Source organism: Salvelinus sp. IW2-2015, linkage group LG26 (assembly GCF_002910315.2).
Source record: "Salvelinus sp. IW2-2015 linkage group LG26, ASM291031v2, whole genome shotgun sequence".
NCBI lineage: Eukaryota > Metazoa > Chordata > Actinopteri > Salmoniformes > Salmonidae > Salvelinus > Salvelinus sp. IW2-2015.
In genome coordinates, this window is record NC_036866.1 from 10,307,604 (window position 1) to 10,323,319 (window position 15,716).

At 40.5% G+C, this 15,716-nt stretch overlaps 1 protein-coding gene across 1 annotated transcript in view; it reads right to left on the reverse strand.

Moving 5' to 3' along the window:
- Positions 1-230: 230 nt before the first annotated feature.
- jak3 (Janus kinase 3 (a protein tyrosine kinase, leukocyte)) overlaps positions 231-15,716 on the reverse strand; it is a 36,209-nt gene continuing 20,723 nt past the window's right edge. The window contains exons 10-24 of the mRNA XM_023972118.2: positions 11,260-11,440; positions 10,887-11,011; positions 10,560-10,691; positions 9,512-9,599; positions 8,973-9,097; positions 8,564-8,702; positions 7,786-7,931; positions 7,286-7,436; positions 5,369-5,493; positions 4,477-4,666; positions 3,777-3,901; positions 3,498-3,670; positions 3,010-3,127; positions 2,684-2,797; positions 231-2,261 (exon numbers count right to left, since the gene is read on the reverse strand). Of these exons, the coding sequence (XP_023827886.1) occupies positions 2,142-2,261; positions 2,684-2,797; positions 3,010-3,127; positions 3,498-3,670; positions 3,777-3,901; positions 4,477-4,666; positions 5,369-5,493; positions 7,286-7,436; positions 7,786-7,931; positions 8,564-8,702; positions 8,973-9,097; positions 9,512-9,599; positions 10,560-10,691; positions 10,887-11,011; positions 11,260-11,440 (2,052 nt within the window). The 3' untranslated portion in view covers positions 231-2,141. The remainder of the gene's footprint in view (positions 2,262-2,683; positions 2,798-3,009; positions 3,128-3,497; positions 3,671-3,776; positions 3,902-4,476; positions 4,667-5,368; positions 5,494-7,285; positions 7,437-7,785; positions 7,932-8,563; positions 8,703-8,972; positions 9,098-9,511; positions 9,600-10,559; positions 10,692-10,886; positions 11,012-11,259; positions 11,441-15,716) is intronic.

Consider the following 15,716-nt stretch of genomic DNA (forward strand, 5'->3'; position numbering starts at 1 on the left):
AGACATTGAATGAATTCCAGGGTGGACTGAAGTTGTAAAATAGGCTACCTATTCTGTATTTTCTGTATATTCTGTATTTTATTTATGTATTTTGTATGTAAGGCTTTTGTGTGTGGGGATTTTGTGTGCAGGGCTCAATTGGAAAAGAGACCTGGGCCTCAATGTTGACTTCCCTGTTAAAATAATGGCTCAATTAAAAAAGTTTAAAAGTAAACCTGAAGATGACAAGCTCTTATAAGAGTATTGTTTATTTGTGTGCTTAGACACTCTAAAGATTACATCATGATTTATTATCAAAAGGTTTCTTTCCAGTCGTTGTTAGGTTGTGAACAAAAAGAGTAAAACTCACACGGATGATTAGAAAAAGCTCAAACAAATGTATTCAACCCACTGGACGCTACTGCAAACACAACATACAAGTCACTCAAACATGTGTGTATGCATTCTGACTAGGCTGAGTCACCTCCTTGTATGTATGAAATAAACAATCTGTCTATGTTGCTAGGTAAGAATTCAGTCTATTCCTCTTACTGGTATTGTCATGGCCCTGCCAAAGTTCCTTCTCTCTTCAACTGTTAACTGTAACTCGAGTTGAGTTCCACATGCTTCCTGGTACTACTTTCTTGGAAACTGGCCTGCCTTATCAGGAACTGAGACTAAACTGTTGCATGACACAAGTCATTTTTCCAACAATTGTTTACAGACAGATTATTTCACTTATATTTCACTGTATCACAATTTCAGTGGGTCAGAAGTTTACATACACTAAGTTGACTGTGCCTTTAAACAGCTTGGAAAATTCCAGAAAATGATGTCATGGCTGTAGAAGCTTCTGATAGGCTGATTGACATCATTTGAGTCAATTGGAGGTGTACCGATAGATGTACTTTAAGGCCTACCTTCAAACTCAGTGCCTCTTTTACTTGACATCATGGGAAAATCAAAAGAAATCAGCAAAGACCTCAGAAAATAAATAGTAGACCTCCACAAGTCTGTTTCATCCTTGGGAGCAATTTACAAACGTCTGAAGGTACCATGTTCATCTGTACAAACAATACTATAAGTATAAAGAATAAACACCATGGGACCACGCAGCCGTCATACTGCTCAGGAAGGAGATGCGTTCTGTCTCCTAGAGATGAACGTAATTTGGTGCGAAAAGTGCAAATCAATCCCAGAACAACAGCAAAGGGCCTTGTGAAGATGCTGGAGGCAACAGGTACAAAAGTATCTATATCCACAGAAAAACGAGTCCTATATCAACATAACCTGAACGGCCGCTCATCAAGGAAGAAGCCACTGCTCCAAAACCGCCACAAAAAAGCCAGACTACGGTTTGCAACTGCACATGGGGACAAAGATCGTACTTCTTTGAGAAATGTCCTCTGGTCTGATGAAACAAAAATAGAACTGTTTGGCCATAATGACCATTGTTATGTTTGGGGGGAAAAGGGGGAGGCTTGCAAGCCGAAGAACACAATCCCAACCGTGAAGCATGGGGGTGCCAGCATCATGTTGTTGGGGTGCTTTGCTGCAGGAGGGATTGGTGCACTTCACAAAATAGATGGCATCATGAGGGAGGACAATTATGTGGATATGTTGAAGCAACATCTCAAGACATCCGTCAAGAAGTTAAAGCTTGGTCGCAAATGGGTCTTCCAAATGGACAATGACCCCAAGCATACTTCCAAAGTTGTGGCAAAATGGCTGAAGGACAACTAAGTCAAGGTATTGGAGTGGCCATCACAAAGCCCTGACCTCAATCCTATAGAAAATTTGTGGGCAGAACTGAAAAAGCGTGTGCGAGCAAGGAGGCCGACAAACCTGACTCAGTTACACCAGCTATCTGAAATGTTTGACCCAAGTTAAACAATTTAAAGGCAATGCTACCAAATACTAATTGAGTGAGAAAGTGGTGATCCTAACTGACCTAAGACAGGGAATTTTTATTAGGATTAAATGTCAGGAATTGTGAAAAACTGAGTTTAAATCTATTTGGCTAACGTGTATGTAAACTTCCGACTTCAACTGTACATTTATTATACATGTAATGTAATCAATAAGTTCTAATATGGTAACAGGAATAAGTATATTTCAAGTTAGAATCCAACATTCTCTAATAGGGTTGGCTTCAGTTATATTCATCCCTTTGAACCTTCTCTCTCATCTTGGATGCTGGTCTCAATCTGATCTCCCAGGGTGGAGAAAGTTGGCCGTTCCTCAGCGCTGTATCCCCAGCACGTCGTCATCATACTATAAATCTGTTAAATAAAACAAGGGAAGGTTACAAAAACAGGCAAAATAATAACTTTCATACCTGAGACATCCCTATGTCTAGTGTCTATGCCTGTAAAAACTCAGGATAGGACCAGTAGTCATTTATTTATCTTAAACTTTGTGCACTCCTCAACACGCATTTAAAAGCATTGTGTTGTTGTAAGTTGTAAGTATGGACTAGCTAAAGCAGCATTTCCCAAACTTGGTCCTCGGGACCCCAAGGGCTACACATTTTAGTTTTTGGCAAATTAGGGTTAAGTGCCTTGTTCAAGGGCACATTGATGGATTTTTCACCTTGTCGGCTTAGGTATTTGAACCAGTGATCTTTCAGTTACTGGTCCAACAATCTAACCGCTACGCTACCTGCCACCCTAAGCGTGGCATATGGCTGTGGAAGGTGTCTTACTCTGGGAGGGCAGATTGGTGGAGCAGGCAACCTCCAGTTGTCCTTCAGGATATCAACCAGATGCATTGAAATGGAGAGACCCTGCATGTCATTGCCAATCTCCTGCATATATAGCTTTAAATGTGCAGTGGATGGGAGAGAAAATATGTCAGAATCAAATTAGGCATTTATGGGCAGGTAATGTACAATCATAATAATTTAGTTAAAATCATTGACACAAAAAAATGTAATGTCAGTGTTGGTAGATTTGAGATAGCTCAAGCTGAAACACACATATTTAATGAGACCAGTAGAACAAGGTATTAAGGCTTGGTTTAGCCACTTACCCTCTTTGGGTTGCAGTTGTGCTCACAATAGGAGAAGAGCTCATGAAGGACGACTCCAAAACTCCAGACATCTGACTTGTGGGAGAATTTAGACTCTGTGATGGACTCTGGGGCATACCTGGGTATGAACAGAAGCCTTATTAGAAGACAACTTGCCTTAGAGCTAATTTCCATAGAAAATGAAGATCCTCTCAGCAGCACTTCAAGTCTATTGACCTGGATTCATTGGAGAATCAGGTGCGTTAGTGCATGAACAGAAATATGCACACACTAATATCCGTTCCACACTATCGCGCTAACCCTAACAGTACTGTACTTTTACTTTGTGCCAGCAACATTGATGGATGTTCATCCAGCCTAGCGCAGGACAGCTCAGTTTGGATCAGTAGTGTGAAAAGGTAACAAGTGTCTCCAGGAAGAACACTGAAGTAGATCATGTCATTTCCACACATGAGTGGAAAGTAAATTCCAAATGCAATGGCAGTTACCAGAAAATTGGGCTTTCTCCAGGATGTGTCACACGGTAGTACTCCTTGTCAAAGGGAATGATCTTTGTCAGGCCAAAATCAGCTATTTTGACCAGTGTGTCACTTGCTACCAGAATGTTCCTAGCAGCCAGATCCCGGTGCACGTAGCGCATGCTCTGCAAGTACTCCAATCCCTAAGTGTGCAAAACAACACAATTAAGGTTTCCCCCTTTACAATGTAGAGATAAACAGTCTTTTATGGAATAGTCAGGATTTCTGCTATTTGAATTGGGCTCATACTTTACAGATTTGAGAGGCAAAAAGCAACATCCGCCTGTTGTTGACGTGCTGCCGGTTCTTCTCCAGGTATCCAATCAGACTGCCATAGGGCAAATATTCCATCACCAAGCTCATGCTGAGTCGACCTACCCAAAATGTGGATAAACATTTCAGAGAGTTAACACAAACATTCCTGCCTTGAAACAGCTATTATTTACATGTAGGCTGAAGGTTCTTACATCTAATACACTACCTAATCTTTTACATGTTTTTCCAAGAATAGGAAGAGAAAGAAGTTCCCTCTGGGGAAAAACAAATATTTATATTTTATTCAGTGTGTTGAGTATACATAACAAAAGGGGCACATTTAAGAAGCTAATAAAGATATGGAGGTTGACAAAGACAGTTTTTAGATGGTCTAAAGTTATCAAGTAATGGCATTTCTGGCATTTCAGCTATGATTATGAAAATCACAAAGATTTCAGCCCATTTTATGTTCCATTGACTGTTGCATGGTCTATTGACAATGACGGAAAGGATACCAAAAACCCCAACAAACTTCAAATATGAGTTTGTCTAGCGACACTTGATAGAACAGGTTAATTTCCCATGCTATCAACTGTGGTGCAGCTGCAGATAACCTTTATTTCATAGGTGTCATTATAGCCTACAAAAAGTGTTATTGGGGTCTTGGTGTATGAATGTATTTGCATGTTCTTACCCATGCTGTAGCAGACGCCCCTGTATTTGACAATGTAGTCACAATGCAGGGAGCGAATGGTGTTGATTTCCTTTTGAAAGTCTTCCAGGTTTGACTGCTTGTTGGGCTGTAGCTTCTTCACAGCAATCAGCTCGCCTGTGTTGTCCCCCAGAGGATCATATCGGCACAGCTCAACACTGCCAAAGTTCCCCTAAATACAATGAGGACAGAACGTTGTATATTAAAACATGTACTGTAATATACAGTACAACAGGGTGGGGGTGTTTGTATTTTAACCTAGTCAATTCTAGGATTGAGTTCTAAATTAGATTAAATTGATGTTTTGAAAACTGTCATAATTGAAAGTAATGTTCACCTCTCCAATTCCTGAATTCAAGTTACTGTACTGTATGTTGAAATAGATTTGACCCTTGGTACAGGATGCCTAAAATGTTTTGTTCAGAATAGTGTGGATTGCAGAAGGATAGGAGAACACTGTCCTCTTGTGGTACATGATAAAAAGTGAAGTGACCATTTATAGGGCTTCGTTTTTTTCTCATTATTTTCTTTTGTTCGCCAAATAACTTCTGAAAACAGAGAGTCGGTCGACTTGCGTTCAGCCATGCATTTTTTTAGAATCAACATAAAGGCACAATGTGTAATTTCAACTGCCTGACCCTGCCACTATGTTTGGTGAGCCAGGGGATAGGGCTGGGGAAATGCAACTACTCTCAATGTCATAGACGTAGCTACTGTATGGATGCAAGGACTGACAGTAGCCTATAAGAAATTAATCATCATAGCTTTTTAAAGCTATACAATGTTTGTTTACAAAGACTCAATTAATAACAAAAGGATATGAGGAGTGGAAGCACAGCATGTGGGAATGCAACTCATGCAGGTGACAAGTTACCTTCCCCAGAGGGGAGATGTAGCGCAGGTGTCTCTCCTCATACACTGATTGGTCCTGCTGGTGGGAGGGGCCTAATGCTCTGTCCCTGTCAGGGAGAGGCTCCGCAGCGTGGAGTATCACATAATCTATGGCACAGGAAGAAAGGCGCTCAGAGGCTATGTCACTACTGATGCCTTTCATAAATCTGTCTTACACATAGGGACAGATTTAAAAGTGTTTGCCTCAGAGCAAAGATATCTTACAAATGAAAGGAATAAAAGGTTATCAATAAGTAGAGGTCAGCTTAAGGTAACTGTCCAGTGTTTCCAGATTTCTATGAAATATGACCTATAATTACTTACAAAATGAGTGAAATAGTTTCCTTCCAAAAAATGCTAATTAAGTACGTTAAAAGCAGATTTTCTGTGTTGGAATGGGTTCTTCGGGCTATACACATAGGATAACCCTTTTTGGTTACAGATAGAACCCTTTTGGGTTCTATGTAAAGTCCTTTCCACTGAGGGTTCTACATGGAACCCAAAAAGGTTCTACCTGACACCAAAAAGGGTCCTACCTGGTAAGACTGCCCTGACAAAAATGTTTTGGGGTCAACCGAGAGTCTTTTAAAATGTGTAATAAAATCAACTATATGTAGGCTACTGAGCTTGTCTGATGCTTTAAGCACTGCGATTAAAAATGAAAACACACAAATTACTAAAGAGGGAGCCAGAGATCAATATAGCTAAACCAGAAGAAATAAACCTCTTCCCGACCTTCCTCCCACTGCTGCTGGCCTTTGCAGATTCTGCCTTTAAGCTCCTGAAGTTACCGGTAATAGGCTGCACCAGCGATCGGCAACCTTTTCCATTTGGAGTGCCAAGTTATCGTACCATTTCTACTGAGTTGTGTGCCAGTTATGATTTCATATGCACATTTTCGTGGAACAGTTTCAATTCATTTATAATAAAGTCTTTATATCTGAAAATCAATGTCGTGGTTAATCAAAATGTAATCTAAATGAAAATGATACAAATCTAAAAGTAACTTCTATTGCCATTGCTACGTTGAGGAACTATTGTCAGTCTCAATGGATGTAAAAACAGACTTGCTTTACTTACAGTGATGGTGAGTTGAGACAATCAGAAAAAGTATCAGATCCCCAAATGGGCCATTTATAGGCCTACATTTGCACGCAGGCCAGGTAGCCTAGGCCTACTTCTATGAGTAATCAGATGTGTTTCCTTACTCAAGATTGAACAGAGCACTACAAACAAAAGACAATTAATAAATTGCCAACTCGTAAATGGAATGAAATAAACCAAAACTTTGTTCTCAAAAGTGTAGCCTAGGTCGTGCGCTCTGCAAACAACTTGTCCACTTCTACAATGACAATGATAAGACTGGAGTAATAATAATATATTGAATGCATTAACAGAAATTACCCTAACCAAACAAACATTGTAGATTTGAAATCTTGGGAATTAACGGTAGGCTAAATGTAGCCTACTACTGGTGATACTGGTGTGCCATCCCCGCGGCCTCCGCAATGGATTAGTCCACTTAGACAGGCGTAAATCAGACAGGTGTCTTTTCTACCATCCATTTAAAAATATATATATCGACAAAATAAATCTTGGTTGACCAACAGCCTATCGACCAAACAATCAACCAGTCGACTAAATAGGGTCAGCCCTACTACCTGGAACCAAAAAGGGTTCTCTTATGTGGACAGCTGAAGAACCCCTTTGGAACCCTTTTTTCTAAGAGTGTAGAACAAATAGGTCAATAAAAGACAAAGCCCCTAAACTAAAGGGCAGTTTGTGTTTAGCTGTGTTTTATTAAACAAATTCCCACCTGAAAATAGCAGGTAGAAACTATAATTCTGGACCACACCAGGTGTTTTAAGTAACATAGTTTGGTTTCATTAGCGAGAAGTACCTGACGTTATCAGACTGTTCAGTTGGCGAATTATGCTTCGACAGGAGGGCCTGAATGCAGGCTGGTAGTTCATACACTGACTGATAAGATCCGCCAGCTCTGTCCACTCTGAGGAGGGTAACTGCTTGTAGGTCTCATAAAACTGCAGCTTCTGCTTGAAAGAAGCAGAGGTTAATTCAACATACTGGGTTTCTACAAAAACGCGGTGGTGAATTTGAGTGGAATTTGACCACAGATTTTCTGAAAACCGCTTAAAAAGTAATCAACATTGGATTAATGTAAGTGTAATACTCAGGATGTAGACAAAGTCTAATCCAAGGAGAATTAACAGTTGGTAATTTCATGTGGGTTTTACAGAGAAAATAAACTGCACCTGATTTTCCTGAAACTCTAATTGTATAGGTTTCATGAATACATTACTTTGGCCCTTATCCACAGGGTAAGTCAATATCAGATACTGTACATTGTTGTGTTAGTGGTAGTAAAAGGTAGGAGTTTACCCTCTCGAGGTCCAGGCCTTGTAGTGGTGCCTGTCCTCCATTGAATAGCTCCCACAGCGTGGCACCGAAGCTCCACTTATCACACTCCAGCTCTAGCCTCTCTGGATCCTCCAACACCTCCGGAGCTATCCACGATGGGGTAGATCCTGTAGCAGCGCACTGTAGTCCTGAGGTACAACGTCACACTCGAGCACCCAGCACAATTAGCACTACGTACACGCACAACAGAAAGCAGGAGGTGATCGAATGCACAGCGACGTATACTGCAGAGGAGGCCCAGGCTGCGGAGCAGCACACACACGCAGCACGGGTGCACCACAGCTTACACCATAGGAGCGAAGAGCAAGGACCCACAACACACCACACACATAGACTGCTGGAGGACGCGCCGATCACACGAACAGTATTCTTGAGCATCGAGTAGTCGAGACGATCGCACGGAGTCAGCGTCGAGTACTTGAATCGGACTCGAGTGCAGGCGAGAATAAAGCAAGCTCGCAGCCGATGAGAGTGGCGTATGAGTAGCTCCAGTTGGGTGGCAGCCAGCTACGGAGCACAAGCACCAGCCCACACTATCAGAGCATCACATGGGATCGGAGTGGTTACGGGATTCAACCCACAGCAACACACAACAACACACACACACACACAAGCACATACAGTATATCCAGAACAAAAACAGTTAAAAGCATGAGGTTCTTCAATAAAACATCACTTTTTCGAAGCCATTCCCAGTGTGCATGTATACTCTCTGCATTACATTATGATAACTGTTTACCATCTCTGCCCAACATTGCCACGTTGATGCCCGGGTCACTCAGCTTGATGAAAGGAGAACTTCCTTGGGATGCGTCCCCCTCTCTGGCCAAGAGCAGATTTTTGGCACAAATATTCCCATGAGTAATGTTCTTCTCTTCCTATTTGATGAAGGAAGAGACAGATTGTAACAGTTTATTTGAATAGTTCTTAACGAACGTGTATGCTCAAACATTGAGCAAGAAGTAGCAATTTAACTAGTGTATACACTAGTATTAACAATGAAGGAATGTCTAAGGATAGTTAATCAAACATCTAATGATAATCTATTTGAACAAAAGTGCTTCCACAGAAAACATACAAAATCCTTCCTCAGAAGTTAAGTATTATCAACTGAAGATAAATCAGGCCAAAGATCAGGTTCATCTCACCAGGAAATTGAGCGCACTAGCCAGCTGTTTGGCTACGTCAAGTTTCCAGCTGACCGACACTGACCCTTCCCTCTTCAGGTACAGGTCAAGGGCACCACACTTGACAAACTCCTGCACCATGACGTCTGCAAGGTTAAGAGATGACCAGCGTAGCATGATTAGATGTGTTACGATAGCAGCAGCTCCTTGAGAGAGAGTTGAGTCAGAACTGCTCAAAGCCCCCACAGAAAATGAAGTGGAACTGCGTTAGCAGACTCTGTAGCACTTTAGATTACAGTGCCCTTAATACCGTGTCACTACTCATATAATTACAATGTAACAAGTATTGTAATTACTCATTGTTACAATGAGTTACAGTGAATTTACGGCAGTAACCCTAACCCTGACCGTAGCCTTAACACTGACCTCAGCTCTAACACCATGAGTTGTAGTTAATTTAAATTGTGCCTGGATTTATTTTGAATTTTTTTAAGGTTTGGTGATTTTGTAGAAATCTGTGAGAAGTGGGATGTTAAGTTGAGAGGCTGATGCTTACTCACTCTTGGATCTGTGAACACTTATCCCATAGACAAGGAGAAGGTGCTTGTGGGAAATCTGGCTCATCAAGCTGGCAGCTTCAAAGAATGACTAGAAATGACAAGCAAACGAACACTTAGAATGGGTGACCACTGTAGCTACTCTCCTTCTATTTGTACAGGGTTTTCTTCAGTAAGGTGTAACAAGGGGTTGATACAAGCTTTGGTATCCTATCTTAGCTACTGTTTCATGTGGCAAAAAGCTAGGGCCACCTGCTCTAAAACATCCCGTAGGATTCAAGACAATGAAACACATCCGATAATACGTTTTTAGAATATTCCAAAAAGAGCTGATATAACATGACACAAGTTAACAAAACCCCTCCAAAAAGTTTTCTAATAGGGTCTGTGTCTTTAGATGTAAGTTTGCATACCTGCTTAGTTTGTTATACCATAGACCACCCCTTCCCAAATGGAAAAACCCTCCAACTGAAACTGGCTACTTGAATAATAATATATATATATTACCTTTATTTAACTAGGCAAGTCAGTTAAGAACAAATTCTTATTTACAATGACGATCTACACCAGCCAATCCCGGAGGACGCTGGGCAAATTGTACGCCGCCCTATGGAACTCCCAATTACAGCCGGTTGTGATACAGCCTGGAATCGAACCAGGGTGTCTGTAGTGACACCTCAAGCACTGAGATGCAGTGCCATAGACCACTGCACCACTAAATCATTTTTTTCTTTGACGTTGTAATTGTTGTCAAAGAGTAATTATATTGTGCCGAGTGTATTGCTCTTACGGTTGATCGGATCATTTGACTCAATACATGTCAATTAAAGTAAAGTAGGATATTAAAATGGTCCTCTTATTATTGATTAATAACTAAAAGGACTCATAACATCCAGAAAAAAACTCAGCACCTGGGTTTAAACAAGAACACCTTCTGGTAGATATGGACTAATGCCATGAATGGGGAAATTACAGTTCTGATCCATTCTGATGCAGCCACAGTATAACATTCTATTTGACTTCTGAAATGCACATGATCTGTTTTGCGTACCTCCCAGCAGTTTTTGTGGTTTGCATCCAGCTCCTTAAGCAGAACATCTGTCACATGTCTCTCCCCATCGCGGATGTCTATCTTGCTGCCTTTGAAGATTCGCGTGAAGGATCCCTGTCCCAAGCTTTCACACTGACAGAAATTATACACACAGTAAAGTGAGTAAACCATTCATTCACTCAAACTGTCAGTCATGGCCTTGCCTGTCTTCCCTTATACAGGATTTGTCATATGACGGAATCCATTTAAACTTGAATTGCATTAAACCCACATAACAGAGAACTGATAGGATGTTTGAGTAAAGCTCCAGGCTTCTACTGAACTCACCCATCGCAGATCCTCGTACTTGATCATGTGGAACTGGATGTGACTGGGTTTGGTCCTTTGCAGCGTTGGAGACCCCTGTGTCTCTACTGAGCTGCTACCGCGTATGATCACCATGTTTGAGAGTTCTACAGCAAGAAAGGTGTAGTTTTTGTGATGAATGATGTAGCATTACAATAACTATGCAGATGTATCATTGCTAATTGTTATGATTGAGATATGTATAATCAAATAAATATTATGTCTTCTGATTTCAAAATGAAATATATTTTAGTCTCATTTGATTGTGAAGTAACCAATGGTCAATGATCAGAATCCTACGATTTAGCTTTAAGTTTGAGCAATATAAATATTAAACTGGCTTGTTGTCCTGTACCTTTCGGTCGAGGTGGACAACATCTTTCCAGCTTGACAGGAACCTCAGCCAGGAGCAGCTTGCTTTGTTGGAAGAAGTCAGTGAGTTCCCTCAAGCTGAGGAAGGACTTGTGGACCCCCGAAAGACTGAATTGTTCATTCTTCATAATTAGACAGTCTTTGTAATCCAGCCCAAGAGGAGTCTAAGAGAATATCAAAAAGTACACCCCGTAACACTTTATTTGGGGCGGCAGTTAGCCTAGTGGTTAGAGCGTTGGACTAGTAACCGAAAGGTTGCAAGATCGAATCCCCGAGCTGACGTTCTGCCCCTGAACAAGGCAGTTAACCCACTGTTTCCTAGGCCGTCATTGAAAATAAGAATTTGTTCTTAACTGACTTGCTTAGTTAAATAAATGTAAAATATTCAGAAAATGCTGCTGTTGTCAATCTGCCGCCACAGGCGGCCTCCTGAGCAGGCCTGCTGTGAGTGAGACACACCCAGAATGTTACTGCTAGCTATCTAGCTAGCTACTTGTGTCAACACAAGCACTATTATGGATAACAGAACAACTAGCTAGGTAGCTAGCAAAGACTAGCTAGCTATATGCCTAAACTACAGAAATCATGATGACGATAACTAGGGGTAATGTAGAGTGTCTATGCCAAATTGTCATACATTCATCTTCCCTACCACAGATTCTCACAAGGTCAGACTCCAGGATGGGAAAATGCTTACAAGAAAGAGTCAGAGTTGTCGATTTCCATTGTTACATGTAATGTTAAAAAGGAAAGAAAAAGACAATCCCATTTTTCTAAATTAGATAGCTATCTAGGCTACTCACCATACTATAGGCTACAGATCTGAATCATCACTAGAATAGATATTTATATGTTATTGAGTAGGCCTGTATCTTTGTTTAATCTAATCTAATTATTAATCTAACAATACAAATCCTTATTGTTTTGTAAGATATGTAAGGTCTTTTATATGTTGCAATAAAGTTGACTAAAGTAGTAGCATTTTTTTAAACGTATTTTCACTTGGTAATGAGTAATAAGTAATTATATAGAAATTGCTTATAGGTAACTATAAAGTTACACTTCACTTTATATAGCTAAATCCTGTGTAACAACTAGCAAAAACCTTGTACTTATGCAGATATGTACTCTGTGTATCACTGTGTTTATTTTCTCACTTGGATGGCACTTTCAGAAGCTGACGATTAGATTGTCAGAATGGTTAACATAATTTGTAGGTACACTTCAAGTAAGTACACTTCAAGATATACTTAATTTTAAATAGATAAATCCTGTGTAACACCTATTAATTACATTGTACTCATGCAGATATTACACATACTCTGTAGTGTACTTGTGGGTTTATCCTCTCACAGCTATACAATTAGGGTCAGGTTGTCAGGATGGCTAACATACTATATGAGTACACATATATAAGTACACATGGGCTCCCGAGTGGCGCAGTGCAAGAGGCGTCACTACAGTCCCTGGTTTGAATCCAGGCTGTATCACATCCGGCTGTGATTGGGAGTGTCGAAGCGCGGCGCACAATTGGCCCAGCATCGTCCAGGTTTGGTCAGGATAGGCCGTCGTTGTAATTAAGAATTTGTTCTTAAATTACTTGCCTAGTTAAACAAAGGTAAAATAAAAAGCTGGACCTAAAGACGTCACAACTTTAAACAAAAAACATAGAATGTCAAAGTAAAATGAAGTGGTTGAAGTGTTTATATTACCCATTTAGTCCAAATCAAATAAAATTGTATTAGTCGTGGGGACGACGTCATTGATGCACTTATTGATGAAGCCAATGACTGATGTGGTGTACTCCTCAATGCCATCGGAGGAATCCCGGAACATATTCCAGTCTGTGCTAGAAAAACAGTCCTGTAGCTTAGCATCTGCTTCATCTGACCACTTTTTTATTGATCTAGTCACTAGTGCTTCCTGCTTTAATTTTGCTTGTAAGCAGGAATCAGGAGGATAGAATTATTGTCAGATTTGCCAAATGGAGGGTGAGGGAGAGCTTTGTACTTGTCTCTGTGTATGGAGTAAAGGTGGTCCAGAGTTTTTCCCCCTCTGGTTGCACATTTAACATTCTGATAGAAATTTGGTAAGACCGATTTAAGTTTCCCTGCATTAAAGTTCCCGGCCACTAGGAGTGGCCCTCTGGGTGGGCGTTTTCCTGTTTGCTTATGGCGGAATACAGCTCATTGATTGCGGTCTTAGTGCCAGCATCAGTCTGTGGTGGTATGTAAACAGCTACGAAAAATACAGATGAAAACTCTCTAGGTAGATAGTGTGGTCTACAGCTTATCATGAGATACTCTACCTCAGGCGAGCAAAACCTCAAGACTTCCTTAGATATCGTGCTCCAGCTGTTATTTACACAAATACATAGTCCGCAGCCCCTTGTCTTACCAGACACCGCTGTTCTATCCTGGCGATACAGCGCATAACCAGCCAGCTGTATGTTGATAATGTCGTCGTTCAGCCACAACTCTGTGAGGCATAAGATATTACAGTTTTGAATGTCCTGTTGGTAGTTTAATCTTCCACGTAGGTCATCGATTTTATTTTCCAAAGATTGCACGTTTGCTAGCAGAATGGAAAGCAGTGGGGGTTTATTCGATTGCCTACGAAATCTCAGAAGGCAGCCCGCCCTCCGGACCCTTTTTTTCCGCCTTCTCTTCACGCAAATGATGGGGATCTGGGCCTGTTCCCAGGGAACCAGTATATCATTCACGTCAGCTCGTTGGACTAGTTAAAGGAAAAGAGGATTCTGCCAGTTTGTGGTGAGTAATCGCAGTTCTGATGTCCAGAAGTTATTTTTGGTCATAAGAGATGGTAGCAGCAACATTATGTACAAAATAAGTTTAAAAATAAGTTACAAACAATGCAAAGAAACAAACAAAAAAACACAATTGGATAGGAACACGTAAAACGTCAGCCTTCTTCTCCGGTGCCATCTTTATTCACAAATTGCGCATTAACAAATTGACGACAGCCTGTATGCCATGCCCACCTATCTGTTTCATGTCTCAGGTAGCCCGCAAAAGCCAGTGGATAGAATGCAAGAATTGACTAATATTTGTCATAATCCTAATTGTCATGTGCCTATGCCTACTTATCGCCAGAGTCTGTGCCATGGTGAAACTTGAACTCATGTACTAAATCTGAAACAATATGATGGTGACATTTAAAATTGCTGACATTCTTGAAAGTCAAGACAATCCTTGTCCTGCAAAGAAACATACTTTTTTTTTATAGTTGAATAAATAGATTTTGCAAGCAGTAAGCGTTTTCGTGATGCCATCACTTGCCTCACATCTTCTAAATTAGAATTTTTTTTTTTTTAACACTGTTTTCATCATCAATTTTCACAATAAAGGAAGTTCGACAAAAGAAAATCCATCCCTGTTGAACGGATAAAATGTTAGTTGATCTTTAGAAAATGTATCTTACATCTGCCGTTTTCATTACGTAGCAATGATTTTTTTTGCCACATTGCTTAAATCGAATAAACCTGGGCCAATGGAAACCTGCCTACTGTTTTTGCTAGCACTTGCCCCCAAAAAGTGTACCATCTGTGTTAACTTGGTTGAGTTTACAGATATACTGTAGGTCAACCTCACTGACTGGATAACTACCAATACTGGTGGTATCCCAGATTATAATTAATGTGTATGTTACCTATTATGACAACTTGAACCTCCTTGCCATCCAAGTGAGAGGATAAACCCACAAGTACACCACAGAGTACATGTAATATCTGCAAAAGTACAATGTAATTACTAGGCGTTACACAGGATTTAGCTATTTAAAATTAAGTTTATCTTGAGGGACACTTACTTGTAATTTACATAAAAATATTTTAACCTTTATCTAACTAGGCAAGTCAGTTAAGAACACATTCTTATTTACAATGACGGCCTCCCAGGGAACAGTGGGTTTACTGCCTTGTTCATGGGCAGAATGACAGATTTTTACATTGTCAGTTTGGGGATTCAATCCAGCCACCTTTCGGTTACTGCTCGCCCAAGGCTACCTGCCGCCAGCAGTTTTAATCGGAACAAGATAGTTCAATGGAAATGCTCTGTGGCAGGCAATTTTCGCATCTACTTTCTATGCAAACTTTGTAAATGTCGCCAAAAAGGTAAGGTAATGGAAACATAGCGACTGAGTGGAGATTTTGAAGAGTGCACATTCACGGGTAGGTAATTAGTGCCTACTGAGTCTCCAACCATTGTAATCTCGGACAGCCAGAGCATCTGTCCACAAGAGATTACAACCCTGTGACAGTTATTAATGAAACAGATGCAGCTGAGAAGAAACTAAACACTAAATGGTGAATTTAGTGGAAACTTTCCCATTTGTAACAAGCATTTGTTGTTACACCTCTGTAATTACAGACTGCAATTACCACCAGTTACATGGTGTTATTATAGTGTAACGGAGTTATTA